This window comes from Solenopsis invicta, chromosome 1 (genome assembly GCF_016802725.1).
Source record: "Solenopsis invicta isolate M01_SB chromosome 1, UNIL_Sinv_3.0, whole genome shotgun sequence".
Lineage (NCBI taxonomy): Eukaryota > Metazoa > Arthropoda > Insecta > Hymenoptera > Formicidae > Solenopsis > Solenopsis invicta.
Window position 1 is genome coordinate 24,343,047 of NC_052664.1, and position 18,416 is coordinate 24,361,462.

Below are 18,416 nucleotides of genomic sequence, written 5' to 3' on the forward strand. Positions count from 1 at the left end.
TCGAATGATCGACCCTCTTTTATAATTCGTAATAAGTCAGAATCAAAAATCATTGATCCATTGTCCTCTTGGGAACAAATTTTCCGAGTTGTTCAAGCGGAATACATTTAAGAAAGACAAGAATCGAATTAGAGAACATACGCTTTGTTTATAATATAATTTTACATGTTCTCTTCTGCAGCTCGACATTCATTTAATAAATCTGTAAATACGTCGACGGTATATTTTACATTAAAGACACTCATTGGGAGAACTCACGTTGCAAATATAGCGAGATTATTTTAAAAGATAATTTTAACGTTTACTCACGTTGACGCAAAACGAGAGACGATAGTTATTACGATATCCGATATCCACTAAAGTTTACAGTGGCGCAAAAGGAAAATCTAGCTTGATGTCACGTATTCGATAACGCGGGTATGTCGCTCCAATATTTACAAAATCTCGATGGTAGTTAATGGTTATTGAGTATAGTCTTCCCCCAAAGAACTAAGTTATCTCAATGAAGATTACCCAGGGATGGAGAAGATAAATCACCAGAGGATCCCGCAAACCCGAGAGAGGTATTACTAGAGACGAGTCGGTATTACTTGAATGGAATATAACTTAATTAGCGTACTAATCCCCGTTTAAGCTCATTACTTGGCCGGCGGTTTATTTCACAAGTTTTCCGAAAGTTTTTCGTTCTGCGACACGGAAAAGTACTTCCACGAATGCGAATACGGGAATAGATTATAAAAATCGTTTAAACTGCACGGTCTGTTAATTTCACTATTTATTTAGTAATGTATTCTATTATTATGCTTTGTTTTATTGTAGGAATCTCTGAATATTTTTGGTCGCTATATTCATCGGTCGAAATGTGCCTGCATTAACTTCCTGAGTTAATGCAGGCATATCGTCCGATGGCATAACGTAACGTTATCGAAAACACCCGTTACAGCTTTAACACAGTAATAATCGAAGATAGCGGTCTTCGAACGTACACCTGCATCTGCTACTCGTGTGTGCAAATATTTGAGTCAGAGTTAAGTTAGCAATCCGCTATTCATGTTTAATATATCATGGTGCAAACGGCATACATTTGTTCTTCGATTTACAAAAATTCACGTGACATAAACTCAGGTGATCAAATATCACAATTAGGAGAGTAAATTAATCATAAAGCATCATAATTGGGGCAGTAAGTTAGAAATAAATGAAAGCAAATTAAAAGAAAACATGTTGTAATGCGCGTCTCATACCATTCATTAATTATCGAAGGCAATTACTGCACACACAAACACACACACACACACACACACATACATACTCGTACACACAATAGAATCAATTTTATTAAATATACCACAACAAAATGTAATTATAATATTACATAATTTTTTCAAATATATGTACAATATATTTTACGCTACTTAACGAATCGCAACTGCGGGCGCAATTTATGCGCATTACGTTAATTTTTAAACGCAGATATTTAATGTTACATTATTACATATTTGTTGTGCAGACGAGAGATATTTTCGAGATTATTAATTTTACTCTGAACAGATTTCACATTAACCGCGTGCGTTCGCGTTCCTCGATACTTTTTTTGAGCAATTTCATTTTTTTTTTTTTTTTTCATTAAACTTTTGCATTTGTCTCGTTATCGGAAGCGAGCGATCTGTGTTTGGAGATCGGTTTCATTTATTTATTTGGACATATTGTCCAAAAATCATTGAATCGGTTGATCAATTGCGGACACGTCTGTTCGGCAGTTCGACGGCGACCTAAGCGGCAATATGCGGTTTCACGATACTCTCCGCGTTTGACGCCACCTGACTGTAATTCCTGTCAAGCATTATTCGCGCTCCCGGAGCGTCCGGTATTTCTGCGGTGCGTCTGCGTGTGTACGCGCTTCTCGCTCCAGGACGCGCCGTGCGTGTGGATTCGCGCGCGCAATATCCACCTGGCCGCAACACACAATCGATATGGGTGTATGCATGTATCGATACATATACCTCCACGTACGCGGCATGTGAAATACCGCATGCGGAATATTTACCAGGACCCACCTCAGATGTTTGGACCCCTCGGGGGCCGACGCGTACGTATCGCGAGACCTGTCCCGCACAATGGTCAACTCGAATTAATCCTCCGGGGAAGAGCAAAGCGCAGCGGGTCTCTCATATTCATCAGTGACAGAGATCGCGGTTGATACTTATGCGAGCTTGCTCCATTTTGCTATTGTCGCTCGTAGGAAATACACGTTTCGATTCCATCTTGTGCGTTATTCGGGAACCTTATTACGACGTTTGAGACCGACGAGTCTTGATTTTCCGGCAATTCTCTAATCATTAATTATACGAGTTTAATTAAAGGGCGGTGATTTCTCGCGTTGTTTATTGAAATATCGATGCTAAAGATAAAAACAGATAAAATAGCGTCACAGATTTGATAAAAACAAAAAGGGTTCAAGATATTTCTTGAAGCTTTTCGAAAGAAAGAATTTTTACAATTTGATCAATCGATTACATTATTCTAATGTCCATTCGGAGAAGCTGCAATGAATTAACAATTCTCCGGGTGCGGCTAATTATCATGAAATTACCATATTACGCTGTTGAAAACTAAATAGCCCAAAGCCACTCTGGAATTAAACGATAAATGCAAAGTATAAAATAAAACGTTCATATATATTCGTAGCTTTTCGAGCATCGTCACTTTCATGCATTAATGAATCTTCAACTAGCCGTAATAATCAACCATAATAAATAACAGGCCGTTGGTAAATAATTCCGACGTCAATAAATTTTGTAACAACGATCCCAATATTTCGTAATTAGAAATAATAACCGACAATGAATCCCATGTATTTTAATAACAAGCATCCGACTACACGCGCGAGCGATAAATAATAATAAATAATAATTGATAATTAAATTCTACGTATTAATTTCTCGTAATACACACCGCGGAGTAATAACCGCGATAATATCCGTAGCTCGTGTCGATCGCAATATCTCGCGCAGCCCTCGGTCATCCTTTAGGTTGCCGCGCGCGGATATTGCATTTTGCTATTTTATTATTTCAGTATTTTTACTCGCGAGAGACGGAAACGCATTTATATCGCAGCGGTGGTTTCGCTCTCGGGGTTACCTGGCGGAAACGTGCGTCTTTCCTATCGTACGCACCGCGGGGGTTCTTCGATCCCCGACTCTCTCACGCAGGTTACCCCTACGATCGATGCCCTCCGAGAGGGAAAACGTCAAATTCACGGCGCGGCATGACTCAGCCGGACGACTCATGCATAATTTATCCGGGCTTAATTAGTAGAGGCCAGAGAGAGGGAGAGAGAGAGGGGGGAGGGCGGGAGAAAAAACCGGAAAAATGCTTTCCGCAAATACGCGTCGTCGCCGTTAAATAGATCGCATATAAATTCCTAAATGATTTAGCCTCACTCCGCTCGTTATGCAGATTACGCGCATTAACAGTTTCGCTGTCTTCCCCCTTCCCCCTTCCCCCCCCCCCTCCCCCCCGTTTTCTCTCCGTTCGATCGGAATGAATGCGTAACGACCGGGAATGGCTTTAACAAGGAAACTCTCGCAACTGTCTCTGTTCGAGTTCCAGCGGAGCTCCAGGTGTGTCGTGGAGTAGCTTACGACGAGAGACGCGCATTTTCTTCTTCTCGTACCATAATACAGTCTCAGAAGTTGAAACTAAAAGCGAAACTATAAATGAAGCAACGTTTGAGACGGGAGCTTCACGTTAAAGGCGCTTTGTAATATCATGCGTTTAAAATTTTGTTTTTTAAGTGAATTGTAAGTTGTAAGAAAATCCTTTCAATTTTCGTACGAAACTATTTGAGAAATTTAGGAAAAGCTGTTCCAATTGCGAGGGCAACCTCCATTAAAAATCACATATCTTTTATTACATAAATTGTCTCATGATATGTTCAAAAGTCATGAAAAAGGTTGCGAGGAATAATTGTAAAGGTTCTACCGTAAAATCCTGCGTATAATAGTAGAATATTAGATGTATGAATTGGGAAACAAGATTTCGAGTTTTAGAATCAGTTTTCTCAATGATCGTTAAACGTAACGCACAATGGATATATATATGAATAAAATATGAGACGCAAATGTGCCATTGCAAAACGGAATTTATTGTCTATCTGTAGTTCTTATCAAGGCTATACTGATTGTTAAACTCTAATTTCTATTCCTGATATCTAACATCCCTCCATTGTGCGCAGGGTCAAACATTTATGTGACATTTTAAGGTCTCGCTTCTGAAGTTGTATTCACAGTGGCAAGAGTTTCCGACGAATACAATGGAGAATCACTACCGCGTTTATGTATTCGCTGCGGAATTTTACAAGAGGCGCTTTCTCGAGCGAACGAGTCCAAAAGAGGTCCGTTAGCCATCGATGGGAAGATAATCCGAATCTGTCGACATTGCCGCGAGCGCTCGAAGCCGCTCGATTGCTTTTAATCGAAGACGAGCTTACGTTCTTGGCCCATATGACACGACGGCCTCTTCAGCCGCATGCTACGTGCATTCGGTTCATCTTGCGCGCAGAATTGCGGCGGGTATATATGCAGCGATGTAAATTTCTGGATAGTGATCGATATTACGGGGAGGAAGGGGAAGGCCCCGATGTGGCACAGACCGTTTTTATAGCGTTCTCTCGCGACAGCCAAAGGCGGCGTGGAAGTTTCTGTGCAAGTTTCGATTTTTAGTGACGTCCTATTCTCCGCGGACTTATACCGGTCTCGCGTAACAGCTGTAACGTAGGTATATATATATACGTAATTCAGTTGGATACTTTTTATTTGCGGACGTCAATGTTTCGCTCGATGAATCAGACCGCGCCGCGATAAGTCACACGCATACACACAGTCGTTACCAATCGCGTGAAAGAAGAATGAACACCTGTATAACTGACGATATTTGAGGGTATGTAAAAGATTATATAGAGCAATCTAGGGAAAAGTAAGAAAAATATATGTATGTCGAAGAACAGTTGGTTCCGCGAAATCTTTAGGTCTAAGAAATAGGACAGTTCCGACATTGTCTCGCAACAAAGGCATCGTTTTTGCATTACGTTTCATTGTACGCTGTACATATAAATAAGAAATAATAACATTCGGTGTATATCGTTCACGCGGTATTGCCTCTGCACCGGTTCGTCAAGCTTTATTAAACCGGAGCTGTATCGTTCCCAGGATCGCTGATTTATTTGCCGATCGCGTTTCTTGGTATTAGAATCAGTTACCGCGCGCACGATCGTGCGCTATGGCTCGTGTTGTGTTTCATACAGTTGTGCAGTCGGATGATTCATTACCGTGCCGATGAGAAAATGAAGGAGAGCGCGAACGCGAGAGATAGCCAAGCAAATCTTAAATCACGCAGGTTCGTTTTCGAATGCGAAAATCGCGTCGTCTTTCCTCTCCGGAGGAAACGAGTTTCCCCAAGCTTTTCTCTTTGCGGTATATCCTATCGAAGTGTACGAGCGATCGCCTGGAAAAGACGCATTGTCCCCCCCAGCCTTTCAATCGTTCTCAAAATGCTCTATTAGTACTATTATTATTATTATACGTTGTTATACATACATCCGAACGCGATCTGCAATTACCGTTTTGACTACACTGTAACTAAATTTTAAATGGTGCAATCCCGCACTGAGAGAAAAAAATTACTAAAAGTTTAAATAAACATTTGTTTGAATACTTACGATGAAAATATTTATTAAATGTAAATAAATATTTGTTTAGTACACTGCTAAACAAATCAGAATCACTAATGTAATTCAACTATCATTTTTTTTTATTGAATAAATATTTATGTACCGTAATTAAATAATTCATTGCAAGTGTTCAAATAAATTTTTTTCTCAGTGCCATGTATCTTTAGAACACGTTCAAAGTCAACCTTAATATCCTTAACGGAAATTCTAATAGGAAAATGTTTCCACAAATATTGATTATCAATTAAGTTAATGTTACTATAATAATATTAAAATGGAATTTTTTTTTACAAAAAGAAAAGTAGAAACTGTAAGTCAAAAATAAAAGTCATTAGATGTAAGTCAATAAAAAGAATAAATGACTTTAAGACAGTAAATCCAAGTAAATTTAAATAACACGATTTCTGTTTTAACGTGATTGCGTTTCTCTACCCTATTATTGTCGACGAGTGTGTGATCGTTTGAGCGATAATTTATACGAAGGCGTTTTAACATCCCAAAATAATTTGGCCGAAATGATCGTACGTCATGCAGGTGTGGAATGACAAGTCGCTCATCGCGCCTGCACTTTCTGTTTGCAGCTTCGACGAGACGTCGATGGACAGCTGCATATTGGCTACCATCGACGAGGGCCGCCGAGTCAGTGACTTGTCGGGCGAGTCGATGAAGGACAGTAACGAGGTGGAAGTGACGTCATTGGAGGAAGCCAAGTCGGTCATAGCGGCACTCAGAGCGAGACAGCGGGCACAAGCTCACCAAATGCTCGCCTGGCGAAGGACCCTTAAATTGCAGGTAAGTTTCAATTACCAGGAAGGATTTCTAAATGCAAAGGCAATCCCACTCGCCGCTCGCTTCGTCTTCGACGAGAAAATCGGTCGGGGGAACGCGGAACGATCGATCAAAGCTATTACCTCTGAAAACCATAAAACACGCTCGGCCCACGAACCGATGTTACGGACAGTGAAATATTAGATACACGGTGATCCATTTAGATGCGAGTGGGTACATATTTTCGTCGCTTTGCGAGGCGCACGAGTGGATGTTTTAAATAAACGTTATACTTGCGCAGACACGTACTCTGTAATTGGGATATCCATTAAATTAAAATCGAGCGCGCGATTGGGGGGAGGGGAGAAAGCAAAGTTTCATCGGATACCTCGTTAATCGAGAGCTTAACCGAAGCTCAGCTTTCACGAGAAATATCCTTTGTTTTTTTTTTCTTTTTTTCGTACTTGATACATGTCTCGCGATAAAGCCTTTCCGAAGGATATTGTTGAAACTCCAAATTCTTTCTCGTCCAGTCGTGAAATACGGTCTTTGGCCTTGGGCGTTCTCTCTGGGACCCGTTAGATCCGTCATGATGCCAATGGGAAAGACAAATTCCAGCGGGCGAGCTGGAAAACGCGGTATTGCCGCCACGAGTCTTTGCCGTAAAGAGATTTCCGTGCATTTCCGGGATAAGCCGGGAGCGTCTCGTGACATCCTACGATTTCGTGTTCTGACTTCGCGTGACTACGGACGGTTCTGAGCGGTTTGTGAGCGGGGTAGATTCGCGAGAAAAAAAAAGGACTCTCCCACTAAATTCGCCGGCAATCTGCGAGGGAATAATTGCTACGAAATGATCCTCTTTCTCCGGCTATCCGGCACTAGCCGGCGCCGGGAAAGATATTGGCGGGGCGGCCGATCGTGAATAACGACTTTTCCGTATACTTTTGTCGAATTCAAACGGGGAGGAGTAATGTTGCGGCGTATTCATTTCGGCAGTAAAAGGCGATTTTTGGTGATGTGCCTGTGCACAAACGGGTTTAAAAGGAATTCGAATAACACGGGCGTTTCTCTGATTTCGGATAATTACCTATTATTTTCTGTACGTCTCCCCTCTTTTCGTAAAAACTTATTTTTTTTTATTGTCGTAATCAGTGAAAATAAAGAGAGGCACGTGTGTGAGAGATATGAATAGGAAAAAAAGAAAGAAACAATTGTGATACACAAAACGCATGTTTTTTTTTTAGATTCAATACCGTGTATGTTAACTTAATATATTTATTGCCAGTAAAACAAAACATCTTTTTCTCTTTTCTCTCTGCAATCACGGAAAATTATATTTCACATATATTTTTTTATTTTACAAAAATACGCGTGGCGATATCATATGAATTTTCAATTATGTTCCATTAGGCGTTATTATAAAATAAAAACGCGATAATTAAAAATTCATTCTTTTTTTAATTTCAAATAACATATAATTTATTTAATAGTAATTGAAAACGCGCGCGTGTGTGTTATTTAAAAAAATAAATAAACAAGAATAATCTCCACAATTTGAAAAAAACAGGTTAAATTAACAATACGTAAAACGTAAAATTTATTAAATTAATTGGCTGAAACGTCGATTACAGTGACAAGATGGATTGATATCTCATCACGTGCGAGAGAACAATAAAACAAACTAAAAAGCGGGTATCGAAAGTATATCTTTCGCATTCTTCCATCCAGAGAACTGCACTTCTTCTCACTTCTCTTTCTAACGCAAAATCTGTCCTTTGAAAGCATTAACTGGTCGTTCACATGGCGCGCCTATCAGCGAAACGTCTCAATTATTTTCCGCATCCTCGAAGTGCGTGACACGCAACAACGGTAACATCTGGTCTTGCGGTACCGTTTGCGTTGCACACAATAGCGAGAGTAATGGACTTATCCTCCACGCGGGAGGACGGAAGGAAAAGCCGCGAGCAATGCTCATCCAAAGCAGTTTGGCCGGATACGTATCTACGGCGGCGTGTGTATACCGTACACTTGTGCAAACACTTAGCTTCACGCACGTATCGACGCGTGCAGAAGCGGAACGTACGTAGATACCGGTAACGCACTCCGCGCTTAGCAAGTGGACTCGAGAAATGTTTGCGCAAATACGCACGAACCGGTATTAGATAACAGAAAGGAGAAAAAAATTACGACGCCATGCTGGTGAGTCCGTTTGAACGGTATATTTCGATCGGGATGGTAAACTGAGAAAATTAATTAGCAGCGCTAAGCAAATATTAATAATAACAGCGCGGTGAGAGATCCCTTGCTAATTAATTACTTAATATCTCAAGTAAATGGCGAAACGCCGGCGGGTCTCGCGGCCACGAATTCGTGCCGTTATTAATTAACCGCGCGAATGAAAAGCCGCAGTTTATTGCACGTATGAATTAATATGGGAAATTGATCGATCGAGCGTTGAATGTCACCGAATGACGTTTCGCAGGAGGACCTGGTGGCCCGACTGACGCGGGAGAAAGCCGAGCAGCTGCGGACGTTGTCGTCGCAGCTTCTGCTGTTCGAGTCTAGGCTCTGCAGGAAGCAGAAGGAGATCGAGGCTAGTCTGAGTCAGCGAGAATCTATTATTCTGCGACAACAAAGGGTGATCCGGCAATTACAGAGCAGATTGGCGGAGAGGAGCACGAGCACTAGGGACTCGCCACCCTGCGACGCCCTGGACAGATTGGACAGTCTCGGGGACAGCGATAGTGCCGTGGTGCTCGAGGAGACCGCGGACGATCCTGCCCCACCCAGGTGAGCATAAAATAAGTTTGCATTAACTCTCGTCCACGAAACGAAGAGAAAAAGTTGCAGCATTATTTTAAAACCACCTTAATTCATGTTCCACGACAGAATTCGGAAAGTTTTATTGAAATTGTTTGTGTATTGTAACACGGAAAATGTTTCAAGATGATTAAAATAATTAATAACAGAACTAAGTTCTATCGGAAAAAGAAAAAGAAGAAGATTAAAATATTCATGCAAATGCATAACATGCATATCAAAATATTGATGTATATATCATAAAATACGTGAAATTATAAATAAAATCTTCTCCCAAATTTTTCCACGCATTATAGATCGTTTACAGTTAGTTCTACACATATTCTTATTGTACTCCACAGATTTCGTTCTAATATTACCGATGTAACTGTGATCCGTTCCGTATCCGACGCGGTGGAACCATCGAACAAGTATTCGTCGATGCGACGGTGCAACGGATTCCTCAGAAGACCGGAGATCCTGGAAACCGTGTATTCCGTAGAAGAGGATGGTGACAGCGAGAATAATCAGGATCCGTCGGAGTCGACAGAGAACTCCGAGTACGAAGATAAGAGAATGAAAAACTTGGGTAACGGAAAAGGCAGGCTCCAGGATCTCTACGGCAGTTTCGAGAGGCTGGCTCAAGATACGGATTCTTCGCCCAGCGAAAGGCCCAGAGATGAAAGCCAGCAGGCGCAGGTAAAAGAACTGACTTGAAATCTTATTGGCGTGTAAGAGAATTCAATTTTCTAGAAAATATTTGTGAAATATTTGAATTAAGGCAACCTAAGAGAAAAACATAACGCAAAATTTATGTTAATTTAAAGAACACATGCAAATTTCATTTTTCTTTATTTTTAAAGCTCACGTTGGCACATGTGTATAATTGAATTGATTTTTTTTATAAGGAATCTATTTGTACTTTCAGGTGACGTACAATAGGGTAATGAGTAATCATAGGTCCGTGACGAAGCCAAAAGATGTGAAATACAAGAGGATAAATAAGGCAAAATCGAAAAGTCTCGAGGAACTCAGAGGACGTCTTAGAAATTGGGTCGAGAAAGGGAATAAAATAGCTATATCGTTGGATCAGTCATATGCTTGAGCTTAATTACTATCCCCGTATATGAAAGTATAAATATAAATTATTATTTTATGAACGATTGTGTAATGATTGTTGTTAAACGTGTAACGCCTGAAATTGTAATTTTACTTGTAAGATTAAGAAATGGACTTTTATCTTTAGTAAAGTTGCTACGGTATTTAATTGAAATATCATTGCTCCTTGTGATATTTACTGTAGTATTTCTTCACGTTAATTATATGCACCTAGGTCAAAGATAAATGATTCGAGACTTGTGATATGATTTTATTATATAAAAAAGCGTAGTTAGGAAGAATTTATTATCTGAGAAGAAATAATTAACCCTTAAGTATCATGGCAAAAATTTGATGACACATTTTATATATATTTGTAATTTCTATCTATATTTATTAATTATAACCGATTCTACAATATGATTATCACAATTAAGCATTTATGAACAGTATTCTTACGTCATTTTTTAATCCAAAATGTAATATAAAAAATTTTAACAGATGTAAATGCATCATTTAATTTTCAACTCTGGAAAGTGCGGATCATATTGACAATACTATCTTAATTATATAATTTGTGCAATTTACAAAATAACTCATTATTGAAACATTTTATTTAGAGGCAGTTTCTATGGATATTTGTACGATTGTATAATCATCGATGGATCGTTACACTATCATTTTTAATATTACTGAAGGTGGTTACAATTTTGTAGCCAAAATATTTAAATTTACTCAACGTAATTGCGTTACAATTTACTGAATAATTGCTGCTGACTCTTATTAACCCATTTACATCTCTGTTGAAAGTTTTGGGAAATTCATTTATTTTTTATAATTAAAAAAATTTTAAACAGCATTAGATGCGTTGATATATTAAAAGTATAAAAAGTAAAAAATCTAGGATTCAAAACAGCATGATTTGAGATTTAATTTTATTGTGGTACTTAAGGGTTATAACATAACTCGAAACACGTGACATACGTCCGTGAATTGCACGTGAACTTTTAAGGAAACATTTCAAGGAAACTTTTTTTTTTATTAAAAGCAAACACGTAACTTGTGTTACCACATTCTAAATATGTACAAGAGAAATTCTAGGCGGCCTAAATATATACATTGATAAATTACAAATATATAAATAAGTATACAACATTGAGCAACAGGATTCAGTGTTAACATGAAAATATTGGACATGACGCACGTTTCTCTGCACATACCCGATTACATCAAAATAAGATATTTTTCTACTACTAAATGGTACTTGTTATATTTACACTTTTAATTTACCAGATCAAAAAAGATACAACAGCTTGTTTCACTATAGAGATTCTTTTCTTTATATTTCAAACAATTTATTTAGAAATTATAAATTTCTTCATTAGCAGGATTAAAATGCAAACAAATTCAATTAGAGTTTTTGATTTACCAAAAAAAGATTATGAATGAGTTTGTCTTGTTTAACTTAATAAATATTAAACATGCAGGTACATATATTGAGAATAAATTTTTTAAATTTGTTTTAAACTGAGAGATTTTTTTAAAGTCACATAAAATATAAAGTTAAGGAAAAACGTATTAAATAAATTAAGCCATAATAAATTTTCGTCCATTTAGGTCAATATTATTACTTGTGCTTGTGTTTCTACAGATCATGGTGAAAGAAAAGTAAGGTATACTTATACCGAGGCATTTTTGTAATATTCTGCGTATTGTGTCAGTTACTTTTATTTTTGTATTTCTGAGTAATATATAAATTATAAATATTTTGCTTTATGGGGAAGAATAACGCTTTTTTTGTCAGATTCTTTTGTTTCGTACAAAAATGCCTCTAATGAGCATAATTTTATTAATATTGGAGCTGATGTTGCTAAATTAAATAATTACCGTCAATTAATTTGTTATTATAATATGGCCTCCATTAAAATAAAATCTTATTAACTGTGCAGAGATGTGCGTAGTAGCACACCTTATTTTCTTCTCCACCATACTATAAACAAATATTGAGGGCATTGTACATATATGTATTAACATACATGTATATAGAAGTTTATATATATATAAATTCCTATATTTTGAAGTTTTAAGAACCTTGAGAAAAATGATAATCAGATCGTTTGAAGCAAAATATTGTGGGTCTTTCATAAATTTTCTTTACGTGAAAGTTGAATTTCTATTTAATGCTTCGCATTGAGTCAGAAAGCTTATATCAACAATTATAACGTAATCGTTTACAATTGTTAATAACTTTTATATAACTACATTATCCTATTTTAAACACTTTCAATAAACTAAACCAAACAATTTTAAAGTTTACCATTTAAAAGCACTATAAAATTCCTGTGTTCCTACATATTAAACCAAAATTTTATAAAATTTAAATACATTTTATTATATATATGACGTTCTAAAGCTACATAAGCTTTTATATTAAATGTAAACTCTGACGTGCTGCGACTATACATGTGCAGCAACGTTTTATAAAGAAAACATGTCTTTGTAATCGCACTGTTTATAATGAGATATTGTTACATGCACGCGCATATTTTACCGTTCTTCTCATAAGATAGAAAAGCACGCTCGATTTTTTCGTTACAAACTGCTTGTGACGCAAGTGCAACTTTTCTCCATTTTGGTTGCGTCTATTCGATTACTTCATCATCATCATCATGCTTTCGAAAATAGACAGATATAAGAAAGCTACTGACAATCTGTATTTTTGCAAGATTAAAGAAAGAAAAGGAACAAGCGAATGCCTCTGGCAGTACCTTTGTAAATAATTGGAAACATATGGACATAACGTTTATTTAAGGATGTAGATTCTACGATACTTATATACATATATTATGTAGCTAGACCTATTATATTGAAATAATAAATTGTAATACTATTATATTTTGAGTTTAATGTTCCTGTGGACTGAGCAACAGTCACCGAGAGATCTCGTGCGTCATATATTTGCACGCGCTTATAAATGCATATGCATATTAAAAATATGGATATACATGTATATACTACACACACATACACACACGCGCGCGCGCACACACACACACATATACACACACACATCGAGGTAATGTAATATGATGAGTCTATTTTAGAATTATGCAAAAGAGTGAAATCTTTAAGGTGCATGAGCAAATCGTGTGAAATTAAGAGTCACATTGATTTACTTCGAGTATATACACGTGCAATGGCGCTCGAGTATAGAAAAAACTCGATAACTATTTTAATTCATGTATACTCGTATAAGATGTCGCTTTACTAGTAGAAACGAGTAGACTGCTATCGATATCCTGTCTTACAATTATTTTAATTATTATTAAAAATCCCAAATAAATTATGTCGATGGAATATGCAGGACGGCGTATTTATTATTATTCCTATCTTTTCCAATTGTTTTCCGTTATATGTCAATAATTTAATGTATTATAAACATTTTTTTTAATATATAACAATAGAGATGTGTGAGTCAAGCATTTGTGAGGTCGAATTGAATTGAATCCCTTTGATTTAAATATAAGTCACATTTGAATCCAAAATTCCCAGATTTATATTACATATTAATTTAAATATAATAAAGTATTTTCAATTATGTTGAGAATTTTTTTAATAAATGAGAAAATTAATCGTAAGAATTTTAGAAAATAATTACGAAAAATAATATTGCAAGTAAAAATTTACAATAGATACTAGATAATAAATGTATTATGTTAATAAATGAGCTTTAAATACATGGCATATACCGGTAATTATTTAGAATAAAGGCCTCATCTCAGATCTTAATAAAAATGTACTCATTCGACGCGTTTTTACCCAAATGAAAGAAAATTTGTAAGAAAAACGTGGCGGTCTGCCTCGCGTAGCGAGTTATTAAGCGTTAAAGTTAACGAATTAAAGCTGTTAAGATATGTCATATTGATTTAGACTGCAGTTCGAATTACGTTCAAAACACTATTGGCTATCTTAGAAAGAGGGAGTTTGGGAACTAAGCTTAACCTTAGAAACGATAAAAAAGTTTTGGAAATCGACAATTAGACACGAGAATTGTATTATACTGAAAGTGCAAATATCACTGATTGATATGGTTATAAGATAGCATTGAAACCAAACTGTTTACTGCTTTTCAGTGAATAATACGTTGATTCCGATTTAGAGTAGATGCTCTTTTTTTGTACATGCCTGATAAGATAATTAAAATTCAGCATGTTAATATTAAAACAGCGATGCTGGATATATTACAACAAACGTTTTGCACTTTACAAAAGCTTGCAATACTTTTTACGAGATTTATTTTCTAAACGCCGCAATAAAAACGAAATATATTCGGAGTGATTCTTGAGTCTACAATTCGCCAGGGCGCCATTCTACAGTGAACGATTTGTGATTGGATTATTTTTATAAATATCGATATGCGACGTCTCGAAATATCGAAACTTTTGATGTCGCGTAAATAAATCGCAATTACATCAATTAATTTTGTTAGAAAAATAAAATTCAGACATTTACATTTTCTAAAATTTTATATTTTCCACAACTTCCATTTTTTGTCTTGTACATTGCGTATTATCGTCTATTTTAAATAAATAAATAAATTGACTTTGAAAAAGAAACCGCTAGGTTGAACATAGGAATGTCATACTAAAAGAATATTATCACACAAATTAACACAGTCTACCTCGTTTTTAAATATACAACAAAAATGTACTTTGACTTATGAATTATACTTTACTACACTAGACTAAAACGCAAAGTTTACTTGCTTCCTACATAAAAAATTGTAATACACTTATCATAATTTTAGATGTAATTTAGATTACGTTGCGAAAAATGAAATTCATATCTGTATCATTAATTATTGACATACAAATGTTGACAAGTTTTAAAGATAAACCATATAATAAACCCAAAATCTTATTAAAATAATTTAAAATATTTTCATTATCATATATTTTGTACATTATACAAACAAATATTTCATAAAACATTTTATATGTATATTATATATATATATATATGTTAATATTATTATTATTAAATTGTCGATTTAATATTGAGATATTACTATTCTCATACAACTTAGAATTGTGTTTCAAGACTGAAAAATTGATCAGCGCGCAGTTTGATAAACTTAAAAATATAAAATAATATAAGAAATATCAGCACACTAAAATCTAACTATGATTGTTAACTTTTTAATTAGTTGTGTTTACATATATTGGTCTATATTCTTTCATTTATTATTTATGTTTTTGTTAGTTTTTTAAAACATTAAAATATTAAGATTTTTAATTATAATATCCTATAATTATATTGCGCAATATAAATTGTAATAATATTAAAAACTAGATGTAATCATCTTATTGTGTTTTTTTTAATTATTTCTGTATAACTCAATTCTGTATCGTAATAAGAATATTACGTAGCTATATTTCTCGTAGAAATAATAACAGTAGATGCAACAAAATTCATTTATAAAATGAATTTTGTTGCATCTGTTGTGTTTAATCAAAATATGTTTTATAACTATATTAATAGTGATAAATCTATGTTATGTTTAAAAAACTTTCGACAAAAGTTTCAACATAGTTATTAATCGATATAAATTATATATTACGCATTTGAATTGTTTCATGCAATTATAAAATATGATTCAGGCAACCAAGATCTCTCAAATGCAGCAACGCATCAGCTAATAATTTGGATACCTTGTCTCCACCAACGTATTTCCGCTTTTTTGCGCTTTCCACAGGGCCTAAATCTATTATTTCTTGTACTAGTATTTTCGGGTTAAGGTATCCCCATAATATTGGAGAAAAATTGCACATAAGAGGTAAAGCAAAAAGAGCACTCTTCCTAAAATCGTCCATCAAAGCATTATACGAATATTTCTCAATGTCTTTAATACCAGCTTCCCACAGATACTCTTTCAGTGCGTCATGATAAGCCAGCATGATCTCAGAAAATTTGTCTTTTCTCACTTCATTTGAGCAACAGATAAAGAGATACGTGCAAATGTCGATGACGGGCGTCGAGTAGGTAATAAGAGCGAAATCGATCAGCAATAGGCGATATTGTCCATCGTCTTCCGTTTTGAACAACATGTTGCTCAACGTAAAATCACCGTGACACAACGTGGCCAAAGGTTCAGAAGGTTGCACAGACTTCATCATTACTTCGTCAAACGCGTTTGACAGCAGAGCTTCCATCTTATCGCAAAAAATTGCATCATAGCCCTGATTGCGAAGATATTCTATCACTCGTAGAGTTTTAATATTTAGGTGATGCTCGTAAAGATTCCCTACTCTCTTTATATACCTAACATGTTGAATTCGTGCCACGATGTCGAAGAACTTTTCCCGCTGCCGTTCCTTCATGACATAGCCCTTGCCGTGAAATCGTCCCAACTCACGCATCACCGCTAATGTGTATTCTAACGGAGGATCGTATGGATATGGACAAGAATAATATCCTCGTTCATTAACATTTTCCAAGGCGATAATCGAATCGATGGGCGGCTTCTCTTCGGCGTAGATGCATCTCGCATAGATTTCGTTCGGTCGAGTGTACATTTGATAGAACAGAATTTCGTTGCGAAATTGAAGATCGATGTGAGCCAATTGGCTAAAACCTAGCATGGGTCTCTTCAGAATCATAGATAATTCTTCCTTCTGTCCATTTCTCTTGTTCTCAAATTGCAGACGTACACGATACAGATTGGACATAATAAAATTATTGTTAGATTCAAGCAACTCGTATCGAGCGTTGTCGACGTTCGGCCCAAGATTGTTGATGATCTTCGGCATCATTTCATCGAACCATCTCTGAAAATCCTGGGACATTTTGTTTGAATATCTACGCGATTCGTGTTGATAGAGAAATAATAAATTATGTTTGCGTGAGAGAGAAAAAGAGAGAGAATCACTGATTCGAGTTTGGACACTGGAAGCTCGTAACATTACGCGGTTCGAGACTCTGAAGAACGTGTATGCTTAATCACTCTAATAAAAAAGCACCCCCACTTTATTCCCAAATCGAAATTCAAGGCCGTATTGCTTCTTATCTCTGTATGTCAAGAATTGTCAATGTTTCTGGAAACATTAACCATGCAAAATGTGAACTTATAAATACCACAATTTCACCCGAGATATATAAGGCTATAAAGACATAAAGACAAAAAGATTTTTCTAATACAAAGCATTGTTACAGTGTCGTTGCACAGATGTTATACATAGTAAACAAGTTGCATAGTGACAATGATACCGAATTGTCGTTAAAAGAATATATTTACAGGAGAAAACTTACGATTAACAATAAGCAGTGCTATCTTTACTGACGCAGCAAGTAGATATGGAAGAGATATTTGTATATCTCTTGGAAAGAATGGTTAATCATCTACAATATGGCAACCTTGTTACAAAAATAATAAGTGCTTTCTATTCAGTGATACAAAATCGATACATTTTAAGTGTCATTTTTCTCTGTTGAACTTTATTGAATACCAAAAAAGATTGAACGGTGTTTGTATCGACTTGCGTTACTAATTATAAATGAAAGCACCCAACGTATTCAAGCGCATTTCAATATCTTGAATGGTATACTAATAGCAGATTTATATAATCTAAAAATTATCACCAAAAATTATCTGAAAACATTTGACTAATATAAATAAATAAAGTTGACAGAACTCACTAATATAAATAAATAACATTAAATATTAAAATACTGGAATCACATATAAAAATCTCTCTCAATTGAACTATTTTCAGTATCATTTCATTAAGATTTCAACAAACATTTAATGTAAGAGAAAGATTATAAATATAATACATTAAGATTATAAAGAACTTAGTAAATTTTAACGAATACAATAAATTTTTAATGAAATTATTTAACAGAATTCATAAAAGTTCAGTATTAATATGAGTCGATCAGAATAAAAATAATCCAAGTATGAATCCTGCGCATAATAATAGAATATTACTCTCTAAATCGGAAACAGTGTATTATTTATTGA

General features: G+C 35.6%; 2 protein-coding genes and 1 long non-coding RNA gene across 4 annotated transcripts in view; 1 reads left to right on the plus strand and 2 right to left on the minus strand.

Moving 5' to 3' along the window:
• LOC105202090 overlaps positions 1–10,571 on the plus strand; it is a 152,938-nt gene extending 142,367 nt beyond the window's left edge. For both annotated transcript variants that reach the window (XM_011170476.3, XM_011170477.3), the window contains exons 2-5: positions 6,313–6,523; positions 8,982–9,289; positions 9,661–9,997; positions 10,227–10,571. In XM_011170476.3, coding sequence (XP_011168778.1) covers positions 6,313–6,523; positions 8,982–9,289; positions 9,661–9,997; positions 10,227–10,403 — 1,033 coding nt within the window. In that variant the 3' untranslated portion in view covers positions 10,404–10,571. The remainder of the gene's footprint in view (positions 1–6,312; positions 6,524–8,981; positions 9,290–9,660; positions 9,998–10,226) is intronic.
• Positions 1–18,416, minus strand: part of LOC105202092 — a 110,536-nt gene that overhangs the window by 86,012 nt on the left and 6,108 nt on the right. The window lies entirely within an intron of this gene.
• On the minus strand, positions 12,047–18,008 carry LOC105202091. The gene has a single exon (XM_039448229.1). It carries the CDS (start codon positions 17,356–17,358, stop codon positions 16,039–16,041), a length of 1,320 nt encoding a protein of 439 aa, XP_039304163.1. The 5' UTR covers positions 17,359–18,008; the 3' UTR covers positions 12,047–16,038.

What these genes read in the sequence shown, in the direction of transcription:
- LOC105202091 (XM_039448229.1), bottom strand. Translation starts at nt 17,358, where the DNA reads ATGTTACGAGCTTCCAGTGTCCAAACTCGAATCAGTGATTCTCTCTCT.